The following is a 24,432-nucleotide window of genomic DNA, read 5'->3' as shown; positions in this document are numbered from 1 at the left end:
GAGGGTCTGACCCAGACATCCAAGGTGATTATCTTCAAGACTTAACCTTGGTATCTAGTCAATTCTAATCTCAAAGCCCTATCTCCCCAACACTCCTCGCCTGTCAGATTTTTGAGGCCTGTGGCCAGTTCCTGCCCAGAGGGCCAGGTGCCTTCTCTTTTAGGGAGATCTCCTGGGCTGGTCTTTTCTGTATGCTGTTCATGTAGGTTCTGGGGGCAGAACAATAAAACATATTCAACTTCTTGTGCCGAACTCCCACTTTCTCATCTTGGTTGGTGTCTGCTGGGCAGATGGTTGTGACTTATGGGGAGGTGAATAGGGTTTGGGCCAGTTCTAGTACTGTAGTCTGGAGCCTCCAATGGGGGAGCTAGTTCTTCATTTTCCTATTGGAAAACTTCCCCCAAGTTGTTACAGGGTGTCTGGTATTCCCAACCCCTTCCTAGACCCATCTGAATATATCCCCTTCTAGAATCCTATAGGCAGGGATAACTGGTATGATGGCAAGCATGAAGTCATGTTATGGACTTTCAAGATGGCAGCTGAGGTTCCAATCTTGGTGCTCCCAGGGTTGTTAACAACATCCCCTTCTAGTACAGCCTTTTTTTTTTTTTTTTTTTTTTTTTTTGGTTTTTGGGCCACACCCGGTAACGCTCAGGGGTTACTCCTGGCTATGTGCTCAGAAGTTGCTCCTGGCTTGGGGGACCATATGGGACACCGGGGGATCGAACCGCGGTCCGTCCAAGGTTAGCGCAGGCAAGGCAGGCACCTTACCTTTAGCGCCACCGCCCGGCCCCTAGTACAGCCTTTTACACATCCATTTGAATTCAGAGAACCCCAGACACCCCATACCCTATCACAGCAGAGGACAGAATGTGCTCTAGCCTTGTATCCCAAAATTCAGAGCGACTTGTTCTGGGAAACCTGTCCAGTCATGCCTCCCTGGAGCCTAGACTGGAGCCTCCTTGAAGTCATGTCTCCTTAGCTCCTCTGAGAGTGAGCACCCATACTCCCCTTGCCCAGAATTTCATTTATGAAATTCCATAATTAAACCAGGTCAGTGAGTGTTGGATTAACCAAATCCCTCCCTATTCATTATATGCTTGTTATTCATTGGTTGGAAACACTTTTGGATATAGCACCTTGGATTGGTGCTTAGACCACTTGTTCTCCACCCCAGGATGTGGTCTGGAACTTTCTTTTTTTTTTTTTTTTTTTTTTTGGCCACACCCGGCAGTGCTCAGGGGTTACTCCTGGCTGTCTGCTCAGAAATAGCTCCTGGCAGGCACGGGGGACCATATGGGACACCAGGATTCGAGCCAACCACCTTTGGTCCTGGATCGGCTGCTTGCAAGGCAAACACCGCTGTGCTATCTCTCCAGGCCCAGAACTTTCTAATAAAGACCCCAGGTCTCAGTTTGTGTTCCCAGTTTTCCTCCACTGATTTATCTGCTTCTTGAGAGCAGAAGGCTTGCATTCTGGAGTTCCTGAACCTGTTTTACTCCCGTCACTGTGTGTGGATTATTTCCTGCGCTGGCATTTTCTTCCAGATCCACGTCTCTCCAATGTTCTGGTTTTGGGGCATGAGGTTTCCTCCACAAGCCAGAGAGGGTATCTAGTATGTGACTTATGATGGGCCTTTAGTTCTTAGGCTGCTGGGTGTAGGTGAGGAAGGCACCATGTCTCCAATAGCCTCTGCTCACACTCTACACTCCACTTTCCCTCTGTGCCAAGCACCTTCTAAGCCTATCTACTTTCCTAGCATATAGGGTAGGGGAACTAACTAGGACCTGAACAACTAGGTCCTGCTTGAAAGTAAATTAAATATTTACTTCATTAGCATGAGATTTTGAATTATAAGTGCTTTTTATTGGAGCAGAGGCTCTCAGACTTAGTTCACAGGAAATACTTGGAGAGCTTTAAAAATGGCCGACACCTATTCTCTCTCCAGAAATCCTGATGAAGCTTGGGAGTGGCTAGTTATTATGAATTTTTAAGGCTCTCTTAGTCTCTTGGGGTTTATCAAGGACAAGAATCCCTTTATTAAGTTGAGAACAAGGTAGCTGGGGTCCAGGGGCTCCATATTGCAACAAGGCAGATTTTAATTGATGCCTGTATCGGACTATTGATTATTGCCTGGTTTGGGCCATACCTGGTGATGCTCAGGGGTTACTCCTGGATATGTGCTCAGAAATTGCTCCTGTCTTGGAGGACCATATGGGACGCTGGGGGATGGAACCGTGGTCTGTCCTGGTCAGCCGTGCGCAAAGCAAACACCCTACCACTGAGCCAATGCTTCAGCCCCAAGACTATCTCCTTTTTTTTTTAAACACTCCTTTTAATTTCAAACATTTGACTGAATGGTTCTCAGTTATTGAGTTGTTAATTTCAGTTCACTGAATCAGATATTTAATTCAAAGAGCTATTCTCTGTTCTTTGTTCTTTCGTAACACCCAACTCCTGTATAAAGGCTTATCTCTGAGGTTATTAAAATCTTGCATATTTGTGTCTATACAGGCAGACTTCATTTATTGGGATTTTCAATATTTGTTGACTTATTGAGACCCCAGGAATTACAGCCATGGGCTCTCACTTATGAGGCATAAACTCTGCCACTGAGTCATATCCCCACTTCTATACCTCTTATGTCTTGTTAGGCTTAGTAGATAAGGCTTGGAAAAAAAGGTGTGTGTGTGTGTGTGTGTGTGTGTGTGTGTGTGTGTGTGTGTGTGCCTTGTAACAACCCTGCATAAGGAAAGTCTATTGGTATTATTTTTCTCAACAGCACTTTATGTCCTGTGATTTATTATTACATTATTCATTACCCTTTAGTATTCTTATATCATAAAAGGTGATCTTGATTAATGATTTCTGATGATACTTTTGTAATAGTTTTGAGATCCATGAATAACATCTATAGAAGAGTGTTTTTTTGGGGGGCCAGAGTGATAGCACAGTGGTAGGGCATTTGCCTTGCACATGGTTATTACCAGGATGGATCCTGGTTTGATTCCTGGCATCCCATATGGTCCTCTGAGCCTGCCAGGAGCAATTTCTAAGTGCAGAACTAGGAGTAAACCCTGAGCATTGTTGGGTATGACCCAAAAACCCAAAAACCAAACCAAACCAAACCAAAATAAAACAGAAGAGAGTGTTTATATATATATGTATATATATATAATTACTTTATTTAAGCACTGTGGATATGGATACATAATTGTTCATGACTCAGTTTCAGTTATAAAATGTACACCACCCTTTACCAGTGCATATTTTCTGCCACCACTGCCCCCAATTTCCCTCCACCCCTACCTGCCTTTGGGGAAGATATTTTTCTTCTCTCTCTCTCTCTCTCTCTCTCTCTCTCTCTCTTCTCTCTCTCTCTCTCTCTCACTCACATACACACACACTTTTCTTTTTTGACACTGTGGTTTGCACTATTGTTTGTGAAGGGGTGCCAGGCATATCACTTTATTCCCTTTCAGCACCCAGTTCTTGTCCAGAGTGATCAGTTCCAACTATCATTGTCATAGGACCCTTCTCTTCCCTAACTGCATTCAGCACTCTTTGTGGCAAGCTTACTACCATGGACTGGTCCTCTTGGTCCTCATCTCTATTGTCTCTGGGTATTATTACATTCCTGTCTTTTTTCTTATATACCACAAATGGGTGAGATTATTCTATGTCTATCCCTCTCCTTCTGACTGATTTCACTCAGCATAATGAGTGTCATTTTGTATGTGTATGTTTTAACTGTTCCTCTAATCATCCTGTCTTCCTCACTCTTCAAGGGCCTCTTATGCCCCAAAACACAGTACTGGAGGATGAGGCCAATTAACTTTTCATGATTTCTAAGTGGGTAAGTGAGAGGAGTCATATGTCATTCACTTTACATAAAAAACTAGACAGACATGATTAAACTTAGCTAGGGGGCCATATCCAAAGTAAAAAGAGCCCAAAGATGAGCCTCTTGTACCTGTTGTTCAAGTTATAAAAGCAAAGGAGAAGTTGTTGAAGGAAATTAAAAGTGCTACTTCAGTGAACACACAAAGGATAATCTAATTGTTAAGAATTACTTCTGATATGAAGAATATCTTAAAGGTCTAGATAGAGGACCCAATATCTCCTTAAGCCAAAGCCTGAAGCAGAACAAGACTGTCAATCTGTGTAATTCTAAGAAAACTGAGAGAAGTGATAAAGCCACAGAAAAAATATCTGGAAGCCAGCAGAGGTTGAAAAAAAAATCATATCTGTCACATCAAAGTATGAGACAAAGCAGAAGTACTGATGGAGAAGTTGCAAGTGACTCAGGGGGTCTAGCAAAGAGACTTGGTGAAGGTGGCTACAAAAACGGCACAATATCAAAGTTAATGAACTAGTCTTTTATTGGAAGAAAATATTGTAGAACTAGAGAGAAGTCAATGTCTGTTTTACAGACTTTCTTTCTCTTTCTCTTCTTTTTGTTTTTGGGCACATCCAGTGACGCTCAGGGGTAATTCCTAGCTATGTGCTCAGAAATTGCTACTGGCTTGGGGGACCATATGGGATGCTGCAGTATTGAACCTCAGTCTGTCCTAGGTTAGTATGTGCAAGGCAAATGCCCTACCACTTGTGATACCTCTCTAATCCTGTTTTACAGATTTTCAAACAGATTCCTCTCTAATGAGGGATCAATGCAGTTATGAAAGTCAGCTGAAGTTATTGTTCATTTATCATTTGAGAAATCCTAGGGCCTAAGAATGACATCACATTATTCTTTCTGTGCTCTATGAACAAAATGACAGAGTCTGATGGCAGCTCATTTGTCTTTAACTTAAGGTTTACTAAATAGTTTAAGCCCACTCTTGAGACATTGCTCTGTAAAACAACATCATCTTTTGGATAAAGAATGTGACTTCCTAAGAGCTATGATGGAGACATTCAGGTGTCTAAATGCTGTCATAGCTGAAAATTTTTCCATGTCTACTAACCCTAATACAATAATTATTAAATAATAATTATTAATATTAATAATTTAATATTATTAAATACTAACCCAATATCTATTCTGCAGCATATGAATTGTAGTTTAAATATAAAACATAGAGTCCTGATGTTGGGGCCTGAGGGCTTTTTTGGCTCGGCCCGGTGCCTGTAGCCCCTTAGACGGTGGGTCAGTAGGTTGCAGGTTAATGGCAGAGAAATGATCTACAGCAGTCAGATGAAGTTTCAGGAGACAGACAGTTTTATTACACAACACTAAATGCCATGTGCATTTATTTTTGATTTTTGGGTCACACCTGGCGGTGCTCAGGGTTTACTCCCGTCTCTGTGCTCAGAAATCACTCCTGGCAGCCACCGGGGATCATATGGGATGTCGATATTCAAACCACCATCTCTCATGGATCAGCTGTGTGCAAATCAAATGCTCTACTGCTGTGCTATCTCTCTGGCCCCTAAGCTAAACACTATTATTATTATTATTATTATTATTATTATTTTTGTTTTTTTGGTTTTTGGACCACACTTGGCAGTGCTCAGGAGTTACTCCTGGCTCTGTATTCAAAAATCGCTCCTGGCAGGCTCAGGGGGACCATATTGGATGCTGGGATTTGAACCACCCTTTGTCCTGGATTTGCTGCATGCAAGGCAAATGCCCTACCATTTTGCTATCTCTCTGGCCCCTAAGCTAAGCATTATTAAGCAGCCTTCTTTAGTTGACCTCCATCCATCCTAGCTGCATATGCCTCTCTCTATACACTCCCATCCAGCCCTATACTTATTCCCAACAGCAGCCACTCCACATATATCCCAGCAATTAATACCAAGGCTGACCAGTGGTTTTTAATTTTTCCACTCTTGTGCACTGGAATGGGTCCATGAATGGATTTGTGTGATGGATTCTGTCATGACATGGATCTCTCTGCTTTTCCATGCTTGGGGTCTTCTCATCATTCTCAAGCATCCTTGGTTTCCTAGACTTGCACCTGTCTTCAGTGGAGCTCTCTTTTCCACCCAATACTTTTTCTTTGGGCAGGGAGAATGTACAGAAGGTGACTGCGGGGTTGCTTGCTTGTCTCCAGGATTTATACCTCTGCCTGTAGTGTGCAGCTTCAGTCACCCACACATTTCCTTCTTAAGGGGCCATTCCACTGCCCACTCACTCATTAAAGGCCAGGGACTTTCTCGGGGTGGCAGCCTGGTGAGGGGGCACAGCAGTGGTGTATGACAGCCCCACCCAGGTAATGAGAGCTCAGACCTGGAGCAGAGGCTTTGAAGCTGTGTCCAGAAGCTTTCCCCAGGGGTAAATCAATGACAGGACCCCAGAGTCCTGCATTCACCAAATGACATGGTTGGTCCCTTTTATGAGGAAAGGAACTCCTTGTTGGAAACCAAATTACAAATTAATTAGCAGCTTCCTCTGGTGCTGAGGAGCCTCATCAACACCCCCTGCTGACTTTCTAGCCTAAACCCCCTCACTGTATGGCTATAAAAGGCCCTGCACAGGCTGGCCATAGCAGGCACTGGGGTTCCAGGGAGTTGCACAGAGGAGAAATACCAACATGCCATCCAGCTGCTCACCAGCCTCCGTCAAGATCTGTCCCCGGCCCTCCTCTGCCTGTTCCAGCAGCATGAGCTTCCGGCCCGAACTGTGCCTGGGTTATGTCTGCCAGCCCATGACCTGTGTGCCTTCTGTATGCATGCCTCCTACCTACCGGCAGACCAGCTGCCTTCCTAAGACCTACCTTTCCAGCTGCTGCAGGCCCACCAGCTGTAGGCCAACTAGTGCCATGGGTACCTGCAGCTGGATATGTGAAGGGACCTTCAATAGCAGTGAGAAGGAGACCATGCAGGTCCTAAATGACCGCCTGGCCAACTATCTGGAGAAAGTACGACAGCTGGAGCAGGAAAATGCCAGCCTGGAGAGCAAGATCCAAGAGGCTTGCCAGTCCCAGATGCCCACCATGTGTCCTGACTACCAATCTTATTTCAGGACCATTGAAGAGCTACAACAGAAGGTGAGGAATGTGCCATGAATGCATTATTTGTGGGGGTGGGTGACTACCATGTCGGGCATCACTGATCTGGGTCTCTCTCAGCAGGATCTCAAGGTTCAGGGAGAAGATGCTTCCCTAGGGCATGGGCTCACTAGTTACTTGAGAGCTGGGTCAGAGCCCTTTTGGGGAAAGAAGTCTGGGGTCTCCTGGGTCTCTGCTCTGCTCTTGACTCATTGCATGACTGGGGAAATCTCTTTTCTTTCCTAAACCTCAGTCTATCAACCTCAGTGCAATGAGGGCAATAAATGATGTTTCCTCAGAGGGCATTTTGGTGGGTTCTTTGAGTTGCTGGAGGTATGGACTTGCCCAGCTCCTGGTGCTCCTGGGAACTGTCAGTCAGCTACACTCAGCCTGGACTTTCTCACTGTCCCAAGAATGACTTTTGGCTGAAGAAGAATTCCTTCCTGGCGGGCATCTCATTTAAGATGGACATCTGGGCTAAGAAAAATTCACGGACTTCAAGATATCAATCTCATGTTCTCCAACGACCAATATCCCCTTACTTTCCTTAGAAATGGGGTTCTACAAGAAGGTGTACCCCGTCTAGCCATCACCTACCATTGGGGACTTTTCCTCACCCTAGACTCATTTGTCCCTCACTGTGTGCTTTGGCCTCTAGGTTTTATGCACCAAGGCAGAGAATGCCCGGATGGTTGTGCACATCGACAATGCTAAGCTGGCTGCTGATGACTTTAGGACCAAGTGAGTGTGGCCTGGGGTTAGAGAACCCCCATCTCCAGGCATATCTTTGGGGAAGGGAAAGCATTCCTTTAGCTTCTAAGGGCCACTCAATATCAGCAGTTCCAGGTGACTCCGGGTCTGTGTTCAGACCTTTCCCCTACTTGTTTGCTCACCCCATCCCCACCCAGGTATGAGACGGAGGCAGCCATGAGGCAGCTGGTGGAGGCTGACACCAATGGCCTGCGCCGGGTACTGGATGAGTTGACCCTGTGTAAGGCCGACCTGGAGGCCCAGGTGGAGTCCCTGAAGGAGGAGCTGTTGTGTCTCAAGAAGAATCACGAGGAGGTGAGTCCTGAGGTCAAGCTGAGGCTTGGGGCTTTAATGTGCACCTGGCTGCTTGACAGTTGTCCTGGAAATACCAGAGGCCTTTCAAGGCCTGGGCTTGGCACTACCCAAGATGTGTAGACGGTCTTTTCCAAGCTCCTGAAAGCCACCTGCTGCCTTCCAGGACTCCTCCACAAGGCCTGTCTGTCCCTCTAAGGCCACATGACAGGGTGACGTATGGAGAGTGATGCTTCAGTGCTTTTTTATTTTGTCCCCTACTTTATTCACTCTTCCTTGTGTAGTTGACTTCTGACTTCTCTGGTTTTTAACTCAGTTCTAGTAGGTCCTGCAGGGAAATAGCTCCCTGCCTTGCCACCCTTCACCGCACACATATATGGATAGCACCCATCTGAGCATTGGTATTTATGTCTCTTCCTTGGGCTGATTTGCAATCTGGGTTGGCTTACCTGAGTTGATTTCTACCTTTATTTTGGGTGATTGTTTTGGGACCATACCGAGCAGTGATCAGAGCTTATTCTGGCTCTGTGCTTAGGGTTCACTCCTGGTGGGACTTGGGGGACCATCTGTGGTACTCGGGATCATATTGAGGTTGCCACATGTAAGGGCAAATTCTATTTCTTGAGGCCTTGGGAGTGGATTGAGGATGTGCCTGCTTCCCTGTCTGAGTTTCCTGAGGCTTTGGTGTAAACTAATAGTCAATTCCCAGCCGCTCCCCATGCCCAGAGGCCCCTGAGTAAACCATTGGAGATCTGGGAACCCCACCAAAAAACCACTAATGAGGCATAATCAGCTTTTGTAACAACTTTCTCCCTTTGCCAGCCAACCCTGCTCCAGGCCCCTGCTGCCTGCTGAAGAGCATATGCAGGCAGGAGGCTGGCAAGACTCATGTTATCCCCATGATTCAAATCAACTCAGTTTTAGCCAAGGGGACAAGAAATGCCATATTGGGGAGCCCAAGTGGAGGAGGGAGACCCCAGAACCTTGCAAGATAAAATACTCTCAAAAGGCCTTCCAACATGGATACATTAGCCTTGAGTGCTTCTACTGTTCACATTTCTCCAGGGTGGAGGTGAGTTGGGGTTTCATGCCTTCCCACTTGCCTGGGACTCTCATACCTTTTCAGGAGGTTGGGACGCTTCGTTGCCAGCTTGGGGACCGCCTTAATATTGAGGTGGATGCAGCACCCCCTGTGGACCTGAACAGGATGCTGGAGGAGATGCGGTGTCAGTATGAGACCATGGTGGAAAGCAACCACCGAGACGTGGAGGAGTGGTTCAACATGCAGGTGGGACATCCTGCGGGACTGGGCAGAGCAGGGCAGTACCCTTGGCTCCTGGAAATGCACTAGTTTTCCCTTCTGTCTCCTGGCAGATGGAGGAGCTGAACCAGCAGGTGGCCTCGAGCTCAGAGCAGCTGCAGAGCTATCAGTCAGACATCATCGACCTGAGACGCACCGTCAACACACTCGAAATCGAGCTGCAGGCACAGCACAGCCTGGTGAGGCTGGTCGCTCCTCAGCTCTGCCTCTTAGTGCAGGGGAGGAAACGGGAGGGGGCCTGAGGCAGCCACACCCCTGCTCATCCTTATGAGGCTCCTGGAAGGAGTTTTTGCTGCCAGACCCACCCTGACTGTTCAGCTTGTGCATGTGACCCCAACTGTGGCCAACTGTGGACTCCATATCATGTTCCTCCATGTTTCTTCCTAACTGCGCCGTTCAGTCTATTTGTTTTTGTTTTGGGTTTTTGGGCTATACTTGGCTGTACTCAGGGCTTATTTCTGGCTCTGTGCGAATGGATCTTCCTGGCAAGGCTTGAAGGACCACATTTGGTCCTAGAACTCAAATGAGAACTGGCTGCTTGCAAAGCAAATGCCTTAACTCTTGTCTTTCTCGCACTGACTCAGACTCTGAAAGTGGCCCTGGGGCCTGGGCATTTTTATGAGATTTTTTCCAGGACCTCTGTTTTGCAGCCAGAGGAGGGATACCAAAGCCCACAGCTCCAAAACCTGAGATTGATGGAGCAACAGAGGATTCAGGACCTAGGATCAAACTCTAGTGTGGTCTCTGACCAGCTGCTAAAACCTTGCACAAGTCACCAGCTCTTTCTGGGCTTCAGTTTTCTAGAGGTTTAAGAGGGAAGGGGCTTGTCCTCTCTGAAAAGACACTTGGTTCTTAATGGATTTTTCTTTTCTCTCTTTGGATTTTTGAACCATGGCTAAGCTCAGGAATCACACTTGCCAGGGGTTAGGGGAAATATATATGATTCTAGGATCTGACCTGGGTCAAAGAAATAAGATGCAAGGCAAGTGCCCTCCCTACCTGCTCTACTATCTACCACTCCAGCTCCTTTTTGGAACCAGGTCCTGGTTCCTTGTTCTTTGCTCTCTGTAATCTTGTCTCTTCCTTCCACAGAGGGACTCCTTGGAAAACACGCTGACAGAGACAGAAGCCCGCTACAGCTCACAGCTGGGCCAGATGCAGTGCATGATCACCAATGTGGAGTCACAGCTGGCTGATATCCGCTGTGACCTGGAGCGACAGAACCTGGAATACAAGGTGTTACTTGATGTTAAGGCACGGCTGGAATGTGAGATCAACACATACCGGGGGCTGCTGGAGAGCGAGGATTGCAAGTAGGTTGGCCTGGTGGGAAGCTGCAGAGGGACCTTGTGGGGGTTTGGGGAGGTTGCAATTGGGTCTTTCCATAAGACAAAAGAATGTAGTCACGTGCTAAGATGCAGATCTATCAGAGATAGGCAGGCAAGTAGTCATGGTACATTCAGTCCATTGAGCTTGGTTATGCTCCAAGTCAGCCAACACCTTTCCTGTTCTCATCCTGTGCTAGGCACTGGGCTGGGGTGGTTATGGCGATAGATCATGGTAGGGCAGCTGCTCTCAAGTTGTTTTCTTCTTGTTTGGGAGCCAGGCAGACAGTCAGCTGGCACTCTGACATGCAGACAAGGAGCAGCAGGTCCCAACACTTGGCAGCCTCACAGGCAGTATATGATGCTGAGCCAGGGTAGACAGGAGGGAGATAAAAGAGTCCATTTCAGCCCATCCCTGGACCCATGAGGGGTCCCAGAGGAGGGAGAACTGCCTTTATATTTTATTTTTTAAGAGAGTAATAATTGACTTAAGTGCCTCTGCAGCACTAGATGAGACAATGTAAAGTATTTTACCCTCTGTCCTGGCATATAAATGCTCATGATACCAATTTCCATTGAGCTAGTGATAGGAAGAAGATTCAGAAAGTGAAAAGAGGAGAGAAGGTGGGCTATGGAGAGAAGGCCCTGGCTATGGTTGCCTCAAGGGTTCCTTCCTTCCTTCCTTCCTTCCTTCCTTCCTTCCTTCCTTCCTTCCTTCCTTCCTTCCTTCCTTCCTTCCTTCCTTCCTTCCTTCCTTCCTTCCTTCCTTCCTTCCTTCCTTCCTTCCTTCCTTCCTTCCTCTTTCTAGTGCTAGGGGTCACTTCTTTTATTGCTGAGCTGACCTTGAAGTGTCAGATTTTAAACCTGGCTCTCCGGCATGCAAAGCATTCTCTCAGCACTTTGAACCTTCTTTCTGTCCTGTGGGTAGGTTTCTTTCCCCTGTTTAGCCTTGCTTCTCTGTCCTTTAGGATCTTGCCTTCCAAGTATTAAACTATTTACACACATGATGATATAGTCTTGTGGGGCTGGAGAATGCTAGCAGGGAAGCCAGTTCTCATACAGTGAGGTTGTGCTGCTGTCTCAGACCATTTCTATCATGAGAGGTGCAGGTTTAGCATGCTGGGTTTTCTAATTGTTCTTGGGGGAGGGGCTGAAATATGAACTTTTTTTATGTTAAATTTTTTTATTTTTGAATATTTTTTAACAACAGCAGCAGCAAAGAATTTGAGGGCCAAGGGAAACACATCTTGGAGACGAATGGTCCTTGGACTGCTTGTCCAAGTATGGGACTCCACCTGTCTGCTGTGGGTTTGAGCAGCTCTTCCAGCTCTGAGATTGTTCCCTGCTTTCTGGGCCATATCCAGCAGTACTCAGAGATTATTCCTGGCTCTGAGCTCAGAAACTACTCCTGACAGGTTTGGGAGACTATATGGGATGCGAGGATTAAATCTGAGTCAGCCTCTTACAAGGCAAAGGCTTTCCCCACTTTGCTATAACCCTAGCCCAAGGGAGAGTCCCCTTTTGACATTTGGTCCATATTCTTTCCATATTTATTTATAAATACTTATATTTATAAACATATCATATATAATATTTTAATTAAATATTTAATAAATATGTAATAGAAATATATATTTGTAAATAAATACTTATTTATTCCATATTTATTAATTACTAATATTTACCTTATTCTTATTTTGTTTTAACCTGTGTTTAATTTGGGGTCACCCCTACTCCTGGGTCAGCCCTGGTGTCAATTGCTCAGAATTGTTGGCATCAACCAGAATCGCTCAGGGGACCACATAAACCTAAGGGAATCGAACTCTGCCCTCCAGTAGGCCAAGCCCCTATAAACAATCTCTCCAGCTCCTTCCTCAAATTCTCACCATGCACCTGAAGTCAGGAGCTGAAGTTAGGGCCTGGTAGGGAGAAGGTCATGGTAACTTGTACTCTATGGGGTTTGACATGAAGGGAAGCAGGAAGCTTCTCCTTACCTTGACCTCTCCAGGTCAAGGCAGAGTCCTGGAAGGTTCTAGGCTGGGGAGAGTGTGCTTTGTGTTTAGAGATCTCTCTGATCATGGAGTTGGTAGTAGGCAGGGCTAGATTTGCCTGGGGAGGCACCTGTTAGAAGCCATTGAGCTCCTGGGAAGGTGGGTGGAGATGGTGCTGTCAGGGGGACCCTGCTAAGCACCCTAGAGATAAATGGTGGATTAGCTATCCAGCTGAGCTTCTCCTCTAATTCCACCCATGTGCCTTTCTCCACAGGTTACCCTGTAACCCTTGCTCCACCACCTCCTGCCCTCCAAGTGCTCCATCTCCCTGTGTACCTCGAACTGTCCTTGTCCCCTGCATGCCCTGCCCCCAGGGCCGCTACTGAAACCCTGCAGCGCAAACCCTGCAGAGGGGCTATTGCTGGAACGTGCTGCCTCATCAGGACCAGCTTGACCATATCTTAAGGGTTACCCAGCCCTTGTGACAGGACCCCTGTCAAAAAGAGGAACCCAGGAGTAACTGGAGGGGGGCCATCTGCAATGCGTTCTGCTACAGCCAGGGGCGCCCTAGCCCCCATATCTTAGAAACTTCCTCTCATTTTGGGGGCCAATTTGTTCTCTTTGCTGAAGCTTCTGTCTCGGCTGCATCGAAGGACCTGTGTTCTGACCGGACTAAGTTAATAAAAGTCCCATTCAGTGGCCCTGTAAACTTGTCTTTCTCTAGTTTCCTCTTAGGCAGCTGAATCCAGGCCCCAGTTTTGCTCAACGAGGCTGTAAGAGAGCAGAGCCAAATTTTATCCTGATTGCTTTGGCTCCACCAGTTTTCATGGAGCTTGCCTAAGAGGTGTTTGCTTAAAAAGGCTTGTAGGCCATAAACTGTAAAACCAGGGAGTTCAGAGCCAAGTAATGCAATAATAAAGAGAGGGAGGGCGATAATTATTCCAGAAGCCAAGGCCAGACAACTGTAATTGAGACTAATTCTATAATAACCCCACCCTCTACCTCATTACAAGTGGTACAATGGGATCCTTCATTCACCAGTTTCACCCACTCCCTGATGATATAGGTTCTTCATTTGGTGCTGACTGACCCAGTGGCTTTGCTAATACTGCTCCATTTAAACCTTGCAAAAACCCCACAAAACTTTGGTAAAGATGCTCTTCTAAAGTTACCCTTTATAGATGAGAAAGCTGACACTCAGAGAGGTTAAGAAACTTGCCCTAAGGGAGTTCAGCTAGTAAGTGGTAGGCCCAGGATTCCAAGCTTCAGTGATGCTCAGGAAACTCACCTTCCAGTTCCTTTTGCAAAGGATACCAATCCATGCAAGTGACCCCCACAATCTAAATACATCATTATAGGTGAAGTGAAGTGTATGTGTGGTTTCAGTTCTTTCCAGTCAGGTCACCTGACAATAGGAAGTACAATCATCCAGTCACCTCCTGTCACTTACTGAGCCTTAGGACACTTTCTTCTAGGGGGTGGGTATTAGTGTCAAATAACAACAGTAGTTTTCACAACCTCCCTGTAGCCCTCATTGAGTTCAGATTCATTTCAGTGTTGCAAATGGAGGTATGGATGGGGGCTGAGTCAGAAGCCAAAGGAAGAACAAAGATTTCACTGCAGCATGCTTGCTCTGCATGAACAGCCGTCCTCCCTGGGAGCTCCCAGAAGAGCATAGTGACTAGTACTGGGGTAGCGGAGAGGTTGAGTGGGTCTGCAAGGAAGCAAATTCCTGCCTAATTCCTCCTTTGGAGGGTTTGTGGGGAGCAGATGGAGCCAATGAAAGACAGAAGAAAATGAAGCTCAAAGGGTTGAGAGGTATCCAGCTGCAAAGGGGGGAGGGATTGGGGAGTCCCCTATAAAAAGCTTAACTCCATTCAAGGCCTGCTGCAGGAACTGTGCCCAAGAACCTGAACAGAACAGAATTTGAAAATGTTCCCCCAAGAAGGTTAAACAGATTGGTGGGGGGCCAGAGAGATAGCATGGAGGTAAGGCGTTTGCCTTTCATGCAGAAGGACGGTGGTTCGAATCCCGGTATCCCATATGGTCCCCTGAGCCTGTCAGGAGCGATTTCTGAGCATAGAGCCAGGAGTAACCCCTGAGCACTGCCGGGTGTGACCCCAAAAAACAAAAAAAATAGAAAAATAAAACAAAATAGTGGAAAGGGAATAGAGGTTAAGAATGAGGCAGGTGGTAACACAGACTCTGTAGGGTCCTAATAGTGGGTATGACAAAGGGATGGGCTTGAGGGGCTCTATGAAGGAACCTGTGGGTGGTTGGGGTGAGGGGTTGGTGGCAATACATTGGCTGTGGCAGAGAAAGAGGAGATTCAGGCACAGAAGTCTCAACTCCCTTTCTGGACACCATCCTTCAAATTCATAGTTTTTCCTTAGAGAGGGAGGGGAGATTCTATCAGGGATTTCCATATGCTAAGGAATGCCAGGGTTGGGCTGGACTGAAGCTGTCTTGCAGACATGATTCTGCAGGAGCACAGCATCAAATGGTGAGACCACCATGGGGGTGCTGCTTAGCTCAGGGATAGGGATTCCAGCAAATTATCTGTTTGAATAACTGAATACAGACCTGTGTTCTCAGTGACAATCACCTCATGCAGCATTTGTTTGAATTGGGTTTAGCCTGGTAAATGTCAAACAATAAATGGAACAGAATTTTTGGTTCCCAGATTCTGGGTCTGCTCTGGCCAATCTGACAGGTGGCTCTTCATTTGAAATGAAATCAACAGGATTTAAATGGCAGCACTGAGCCACATTTCAAGAATTGGATCCCTACCTGTGGCTCATGGTCCCCTAGATGGTGAGAATATAGACTATTTCCACAATAGCTTTCTTGGCTTATGCTGTAGTGAACTGTCAGATTCACATGAAGCTTTGCTAAGGACTTGGTCCAGCTTCTCTCCTGTGCAGACAAGAGCCTTAGGCCTTGGAGACTGGAAAGATGTACTCACAGCCATATAGCCAACAGATGGTAACCGCTGCCAAGCCTAGCAGGTCTCTGTATTCTATATTCATTCTCCAAGGTTTGTTATTGTTTTAGACTGATACATCTTTCCCCTTCCCCTTCTTCCATGTCTCTAAGAATAGACTCTTCTCTATGAAAGTCTGGAACTCTTTCCTGGGACTATAATTCCTCTGTTGAAAACAACTAGCATTGCCAACATCCAGATGTCTTCATCCTTAAAGCACTTGACATAGGGGAGCAATCAGCTTAGAGCTTCTGGCTGGGAGTTGGCTCCTGAACTCTTTGAATAGGCATTTTTATATTTTATTTCTGAGTATTCCAGCAGATGTGGTCCAATCCAACCTGAAGATTATTTTCACAACTGCGGGTCATTCTGATTTGCCAAGACCTGTTTGACCACCTTCCTCAATGTCTATTTAAGCTTTTTAGGTAAAACCAAGTCTCAGCGTCTGGAGTATACCTCTCTCAAACATGGATGACTGCCATTTTCCTTGTGTAGATGGCGCCTATCTGCCCAGCTCCTGAAGGCCCATGAGGGTAGTAATGTGGGAAGTATTTCTGCTCACTTGTACTAGGGGCAGAAATTAATAAGAGAATCCTCTTATCAAAGCATTTGGATCTAATTAGCTCCAGTTTATAGTAATACTGAGACATTGTAAAAGCAATAAAGCTTCTAGCTTTTTTGATGCTTGGGAGAAACTCACATAGATAACAAGATTTTTTCCTGTTGGGGTTTGGCAAAGAAAGACAAGTGTATCAAAGCCTGCAGCTTTCTCTGAGGCTTTGGAAGACTCTGGGCCTCTGCCCTAGAGCCAACCAAGGGGAATGTGTGGGCCTGGGGACAAAGCTGCTGTTCAGGGAAGATCTGCTAGAGGGCAATGGGGAGAGGAGTGGGAAGGGTGGTTAGACTAAAGGGATTAGGTTCTATGAGGCAAACTTTCACAGGCAGATCAGGGCAGGAGGTGAGGATCACTGAAGAAAAAAAATTATCAACAAGCAAGAAAAGACCTCAGTTGTGTTAGACAGAAAAGTTCTTAAGATCATTGTCTCTTTCCTTTTATTTTAATTAATTAAGGTTTTTTTTGGGGGGGGCACCCAGACATGCTCAGGAATTACTCCTGGCTTTGTGCTCAGAAATCACTCCTGGAAGACTTTGTTTTTTCTTTTTTTTAATTTTTATTAATTTTTTATTTTTAATTATGAGAACAAAGATGCAAAGAAAGAGGACAAGGTAAAATTACAGTGGAAGGACAATCACCCATAAACAGAATTCTCAGTAGTCCCATTGCTGATATCTTAACTTTGAACTTTCAGCCAAAGAACATTAAGAAAAATAAAACAGAACCCATGTACAGTTACTTTGTCCCTCCAGCCCCCAGATTGTAGTACATAATATTTCTTAGCAGCACACCAAGCAATCTAAAGCCATAAAACTTATGTAACTCCTTAAACATTGAAGGCAAAGTACTTTTTTACAGTTCCATGCACATGCATATCAGTTTAAGTTAACCTCAAAAGTTTAAGTGGGTTGTTTTTCTTAAGGATTAGAGTCAAAGGAGCACAGTAAAAATGGTGTTAGAGTGGCAATTATTGTTTGCATAGGCCCACCAAAAAATGAGGGACATGGAAAGGAAAAGCCTTGGCCTAAATACAAGGAGACCCTACCCCTGAAGTTTCCTGGCATAAGACAAACTCTAGGCTCCAGGCAAACTAGTTTGTCCAATCCAGGTCATTGTCTGTAGTGCCAATACACTTTTATTTTTCACACAGTCTCTGTTGTTGGTATCATGTTTCTTTATTAAAGATCCTGGAATCTGCATATTCTATATTGCAGTCAGGATGGTGCAGAGCATCCTCTCATTTCACCTCACAGTTAAAGGGCAATGCAGAAAACCCTGTCCTGTAAGCAGCTCATTGTTGTTGTCAAGTCTTCTTAGTGTTAAGGGAAGTCTCTTTTGAGCAGGTCGATATCAGAGCCGTGGTAGGGTCTTCCCTTGTAGAGGATTGCTTCCAGGCATTATAAAAAACCTTGGATGTTTCGTAGATAGCTTCCCTGGTTCAGGGGTGAATGGAGGCTACCCATTCATCTGAGGTCTGTGCCAAGTCATTATATCAATGTTCAGGGTGCAAGGTCTCATTGCACTATGAGATTTGTGTGTTCCAATCTCTATTAGATAAGAACTTATTTGTATATATAGTATTTTCCCATTTTAATGTGCCTATGCAAACAAGGAACAATGCCACGTGGTGTTATTGGCACATATGGGGGCCATAAGAACAAGTCCAATAATCCCCATGACATGGTTCAATCATAAGCATTAAATTGAGGGACTCTTACTCCTGGAAGACTTTGAAGACCATATAGGATGCTGGGGATTGAACCGGCAAGCACTCTACTTCCAGTGTTATCTCTCCAATTCCTTATTTTATTATTTTAACTTACTATTTTTTTTAACAAGTAGTCAAGATAAAAAAAAATCTATTCCTAGATTGTTCTCTTCCTTTTCCAAAAATCTGTAACCAAGTTGTCCTATGCATATCTTGCTCAAATAGAAATGATTGGTGCCTTTGGTTTTGGAGCACTTGGGCTTATCCCCACTCCCAACTACCTACTTTCTGCTCTCTGTGCACCCCAATCTCCTTCTTTTCTTTGGAAGCAGGCATAGTTCCCCTTCATTACAGGGTCACTGGGACAGTGTGGGGCAGCATATCTCGCCAAATACTGGTACAAGAAACCTGCTTTGGCAACAAGACATCATGGCCTCCATAACAATGCTTTTTTTCTGGAACCTGGACTTTTAAGTGTCTCAGAAAAGTGACAATTAGCTGCCTCTATAGTTGGGAATAAGCAGAAGGCAATAGGATTTATGAGAGAGAGATATTGAGATATAGAGGGAGAACAAGAGAGAGAGAGTAGAAAAGAGAAACTTTTTTTGTGTGTGATACATGAATCTCTTAATATGTAATTCTTTTTGTTGCCGTTGTTGTTGTTGTTTTTTCCACATCCAACACACTCAGTGGTTATTCCTGGCTTTGTACTCAGGAATTATTCTTGATAATGCTCAGGGGACTGTATGGGATGCTTGGGATTGAATCTGGGTTGTTGTCTGCATGTAAAGCAAGCCTCCTACTTGTTGTACTATCATGCTGAAGGGATGTGATTCTTGGGTTGTAAAAACAGTTTAATTTTTTGCGGGGTGGTGAGGTTGGGTCACCTCATCAGTGCTTAGGGCTTACTCTTGGTTCTGAATTGTGTATCATTCATAGTGGATCTTAGGGGACTATATCAGGGTGCAAGCTATTGAATTTGTATTATCTGACTGCATGGAAGATAAGTACCTTACCCACTATATTATCTCTCACTGTTATGTACATAATACTTACCTACTGTAATATATCCTCCCACAGTGTAAATTTTTGAAGGGATTTACAGCAGGAATTTCCTGATGACTCTTGGTCAAGTAGATCAGGAGCTAAAATGCTATGACCTAAAAATGTTGTGTTGTAGGGTCCTTTCATTCTAGATACTACTCAGGCCACCCCAGAGTGCTTGGAGATCTCTAGAGCAACATCTCCAAAGTTTAGGGGGTGTGGTAGGTAGTGTGAGCCCTACTTTATTCATGGCTGTCTCAGTACTAGCTCCAAGGCTCTAACAGTGTAATTCTTACTTGGGTTGTACTCTAGAGTTCCAACACATGGTCTGTACCAGACTGTACCTTTCCAGGTAGAACCCCCAGGTCTGGGGGAGCTGACTCAGTCAATGAGTGGCAGTGCTGGAAGGTAGAGACACAGAACAATGTTCTTATCATGGGAACAAACCCTGATCCCACCTGACCAGGCCAAGTAAAGGAGGAGACTTGCCTGGCACGGAGAAGAGAACAAGTTTTCTTCTCTCGCCTCCAGCCTGGGTTACTTGCTACCTAAGTATTATGACTAGGACCTGGAAGACTCTCAACATCAGTTCAGGATGTGATCATCAGATCAGTGTGGAAGGAGGGTGGAAGGTGAATCACTTGAGCTACCAAAGGAGGGTCTTTGAATTAGGAGACTGGGCCTGCAGCCTGGACACAGACCACTTAGAGGACAATGGTATACGAGGAAAATAATTTTGTCTGAAATTCTTGCTCCTGTTTTCCTGAGTTCCCAACCACAGTCCCTAGATCTTGCCAGGGTATCTTTCTGCTCCTGCTAGAGCTTCTCTCTGGGAACACTCTTTTCAGTAGGCCATGCCCTCATGTTCCAGGGACAAGCTCGATTCTCATAAAGCTCAAGCACACCCCAGATTCTACTCTCCAAGAGAGATGGTGCCTGTAGTTTCCTCCAGAGTCTTACTGGGTTCTGTATCCAGCTGATTTCACTGTGAAGTTCAATTATTCCTACCTTGTGGGATCACCAAGGATGCAGTAGAGAGCGACAGAATCAGGGTAAACTCTTGGTTGTCAGAATATCTTGGATTTCAGCAGTGCAGATAAGGCTCATCTTTGTGTACAATTTAAAAATGTTTTTTGGATGGGGAAGGATTGGGCCATACCTTCTGCTGGGCATTGTTACTTTTTTCTACCTACCCTTTCATAACTTTTCCTCTCTCCAGTAGCCCGGTGAGCAAATATTACTGAAAACATTCCAAAAGAAAGGGATGTATTAAAACATGAAGTAACTGGCAATGGGAGCAACTAAGCAATGCAATTTTTGGAATTTTCTATTCTCATGGCTACAGATTTGTAGATAATAGGAATCTTGACTGACTCCTCCTTATGGTTACTGGCACAGAGCTAAAAAAAAAACCATACTGACTCTAAGAGAATTCTTCTGTTCTAATACTTAACCTTTGACCTTGGTTCTGGGCCCAGAGCTCCTCATTTCTAGATAACTCCTTGTTGATAAGCGGTGAGTGGGTAAGGGTGACACTCAAGACATCAGAAGCTCAGTATCTCTGAGGAAAGAGAGAGGGGCTGGAGATAGAGTTAATGATCCACTAATGACTGGTGATATAGCCACTATAAAACCCTGCTTCATAGGGTTTTGGATATCTTCCAGGTTGTTAAACATACAGAGACGTTAGGAGATTGGGTGCATGTGGCCTGGACCCCTTCTCACTTAAGTGCCTACACCCCCTTCAGTTGGCAGTTTTCCGGTGTACTTTTATCATACTCTAACCACACAGCAAATGCAGGCTGTTTTCCTGCTTTCCAGGAGTGAATCCAGCAAAGAACCAAATCCCCCAGAGCCATGGGACACCCCTGAAGCAGAGCGATTTTATTAAAACTACAGTTGACAACCTGCAACTCATCATTGAAATTGATAAGATGAAAGTGATATGGGAAAATGCTTAACATAGGGTTAACAGTAAGTCAGGGGTTAAAGGTGGCAGAGAGTTTTCTAACTGAATTAAAGGAATATAAATGTCAAACTCTTATAGCAGAGGGTTAACTGACAGGTTGTTAGGGCAACCAGGTGAAGTTGGAGCCTGCAGGGGTTAAGGGTAGCAGAGTTAAGGGGGTGAGTACAGAAACAAACATTGAAATACAGGCTAAAAAAATTACTAAACCCATCAAGATTTTTCACAACAGGTTACATATTTCATAACATTCAGGGATTACACACTTTTCCGAATCAGAAATGGAGGGGAGGTGTGTCATGTGAAGGAGTTGATTTGATTGGTTATTTTGAATCTCACCTGCTATAAAGGCCTCCAATCAAAATAAGTCATGGGATGGCAGAAGGTGGAGGAAGCAGTGGATAAAAGGAAGTTTCTATCCAGATAAATATTCATTGCCCTCTCACCCATGTCAAGAGAGATGGCAGGACAGCAGTGCATATGCCTGTGGCCAGAGATTAAAGCTAAGGGGACAGAGAACTGTCAGGGGTCAGTCCAGAAAAGCTCAGGACAGATTACAGATCAGCAGACCCAGCAACAGGACACAGGTGAGAAAGTTTCAGCTGCAGATTTTATACCAGGAAGGTGTACACAGGACAGAGAATGACAGAGGAACAAAATTGGGTCATCATACACTGGTGTTGAATAGACAGTGAGAGACAGGAGTAGGATGTTGTAATCTGGACCAGTCATCAGGGACACGATGTTTGACATCACCCATGAGTAAAAGGAGAGGCGTGGGCCCATCTACTTAAAATGTAGAATAAACTTTAGCTTCTTTAGCATCTGAGTGTTGTAAGCAAATCTTTCATCTAATTCTCAAAAACCCATGAGTTCACGAATAAACTCACTTTAACTCATAAAAATAAAGGTGGCATTGTCTGGGGCAATGTCAAGGAAAAAGCAGTTAAATCTGGTTTTTCAACTCCAACAGCCAGAAGGAAAACCACATTGAATAAAGAACTGGGAGAAAAGTCTGCTATTGGAAAGCTTTTCATTAATGCTATGGAAACTTTAGATGAGAAAGAGGAAGATTATTATTTTCAGAGTCATTCTACACAGTAAAATTATTTTTATTTTTCAGATTCATTCTACATAGTAAAATAGTTTCATGATTTTCACCAAGAAGACATGTATTTATCTTTATATTTGAAGTACATACCTGTTTTTTGTGATGCTTTGCTTTTATAACAGTTGACCGCTGTATAATTTGCAAAAGTTATATATTCATGATGTAACTTCCTTAATAAGCTGGAGCTTATTAAACACAATAAAATAGTTATGTAGATTATTGTACATTTGTTTTTATAATAATAAAATATAGGTAAGTCTCTGTGTAATAACAACAAAAAGATTAAACCTACTTTGATGCTAACAGCATTTTGAGTGGAGAAATTTTGTGGGGCAGAGGCCTCTAAGTGGGACCAGAACAGAAGGACATCCTCGGATAACTAGGTATGGCAGACAATTGCCCTAAGTGTTGTTGCAAGTCAGCCCCTGAAGAGGTTGACTGATGGAGGGATGGAGGATGAGGTCTTTCCCCTTCAGCTCGGAGCACGCGTTTGCCACCCTGTCTAGCCAATGGTTCTGAGGTGAAACGGTGGGTAAACAGCTCGCAGACAGTCAGGCTTGTGGAAATATTAGCTTTATTCGGTGGACAAGATTGAAGTCCAAAGATTCAGCCTCAGTTCCAGCAAAAAGCCCCTTGCCTTCCATAGACCCTTGTTTTTATCCCCCAGAATCAGGTACCACTCAATGGTGGGATCAGATACCAACCAATGGTGGAAGCAGAATCAGGTACTACCCTAGGGTGAGGGCAGAATGCCAGGTCACACTCTAGGGTAGGGCACAATCACCAATCAGGTTAGGGTCAGTAACATAATAATCCATTAAAATATTTACATACACAACAATTCCCATTTTTTTAGTAAACAAACAATATTGTCTACAATTATTAAAGGAAAAACTAGTCAATAATAAAAGAGTGGCTGTTTGCATAAGTGCATCACAGGAAAATGTAAAGAAAAACTTACCTAAACATAGGGTGTCTAAAACCAGAAACATGTATCAAGGAATCAATTTCCACAAGCCTGACTGAGAGCTGTTTACCAGCCGTTTCACCTCAGAACTGTCGGCTGAACAGGGTGGCAGATGCGTGCTCCGAGCTGGAGGGGAAAGACCTCATCCTCCAAAAAAAGTCAACCTTTTCAGGGGCTGACTTGCAACAAGTGTGACAGACCATTATTTGAGAATGGAAAACCCACATGTCTAGTGTATCATAGAAATAGTGTGAATGAGAAAATAAAGAAAAATAAACCTGGGTTTTTCTAGACAGTGTTTCCTTTGACCTCTTCTCAGGACACCCATAAAGCAAAGGGAAGAAAGAAAAGTCTAGACACCTCAGAGTAGTCTGGGGAATCTTCCTTCCCCTCTGTTCCTCATAGACCCAGTGAAGCAGTGGAGGTGTTAGTAATAGCTCCCCACAGAAGGACTTTCTTTTATAAAACAAACTATGAGAGATTGGGGGAAAAGACAGGAATGAGAAACTTTGCAAATTATGGGCTGCATTTGACAAAGCAGATAGTAAAATTCAATCTAGTTTAAATAGAAAGATTCCTTTTCCATTTACCAAGCTCTTAAGGGATGCATACATAAAATCATAAAGCAATCCCCCCCTCCCCCAGCCTTTTCCCCTAAGCTGTCCCTCTGGCTTCCTAGACCTGCAGTCTAAGGATCCTTCCTGGACACACTTGGGAGCTATTTCCAACCACTGAGACACTGATCCAGATCACAGCCTCTTGGGAGCCCCTGCATCTTCCTCATGGTTTCCTTAACCTGGAAAGGCCAGCTCAGGCACAATTTTCAGCTGAGGGCCTGCCATGCCACACCTTTCCTTCTCATGGTGGAGACACCTGTGTGTCCAGAGCACAGCTTCCCATTTCTGCCTACAGCAGACACTCTTTCTAGAAGCTGGCTGGCCTTCTTCAAGTGAGAAACAACTTGTGCAGGGCACTGGGTGCAAGCAGGTGGGGAAGGAGGGCTGCAAACTCCCTCTCTCCAGTTCCAGATCTTGTAGAGGTGGGATACTGGCTCTCCTTTGGTTACTAAGGGCCACCAGGAATGCCTTTTAAAGGCTTGGGAAGGGACGCCTCCTTAAATAGAAGAGCAAGGATTCTTACACCATGCTCACTTCCTTTGAAGGAAAAATATATGCAAATCAGAGCACTCCAAGCTAATATACAAGGCAGAAAATCAATGTCATTAGGGAAAATAGCGTTCTTGGGGAATCCCCGGGGAGAGCTACAACTGAGCTTTTGCAAGAGGAACCCGAGAGGAGCAGAGTCTGGCCCAGATTAGCAATAAGTGACCCAAGTGATGATGT

At 44.8% G+C, this 24,432-nt stretch overlaps 1 protein-coding gene across 1 annotated transcript; it reads left to right on the top strand.

Annotated features, from left to right (window-relative positions):
- Window positions 1-6,539: 6,539 nt before the first annotated feature.
- Window positions 6,540-13,143, top strand: KRT32 (keratin 32). The gene is made up of 7 exons (XM_049780178.1): window positions 6,540-6,995; window positions 7,654-7,736; window positions 7,904-8,060; window positions 9,184-9,345; window positions 9,432-9,557; window positions 10,471-10,691; window positions 12,969-13,143. Exons 1-7 carry the CDS (start codon window positions 6,540-6,542, stop codon window positions 13,078-13,080), a joined length of 1,317 nt encoding a protein of 438 aa, XP_049636135.1. The 3' UTR covers window positions 13,081-13,143.
- The last annotated feature ends 11,289 nt before the right edge of the window (window positions 13,144-24,432 follow it).

This window comes from Suncus etruscus, chromosome 1 (genome assembly GCF_024139225.1).
Source record: "Suncus etruscus isolate mSunEtr1 chromosome 1, mSunEtr1.pri.cur, whole genome shotgun sequence".
NCBI lineage: Eukaryota > Metazoa > Chordata > Mammalia > Eulipotyphla > Soricidae > Suncus > Suncus etruscus.
Note: the sequence above shows the minus strand (reverse complement) of the source record. Positions and strands in the feature narration are given on the sequence as shown.

Coding starts and splice junctions, on each gene's coding strand:
- KRT32 (XM_049780178.1), top strand. CDS start 6,540: ATGCCATCCAGCTGCTCACCAGCCTCCGTCAAGATCTGTCCCCGGCCC. Junction 9,558..10,470: donor TGCAGGCACAGCACAGCCTG/GTGAGGCTGGTC, acceptor TTCCTTCCACAG/AGGGACTCCTTGGAAAACAC. Junction 10,692..12,968: donor CTGGAGAGCGAGGATTGCAA/GTAGGTTGGCCT, acceptor CTTTCTCCACAG/GTTACCCTGTAACCCTTGCT.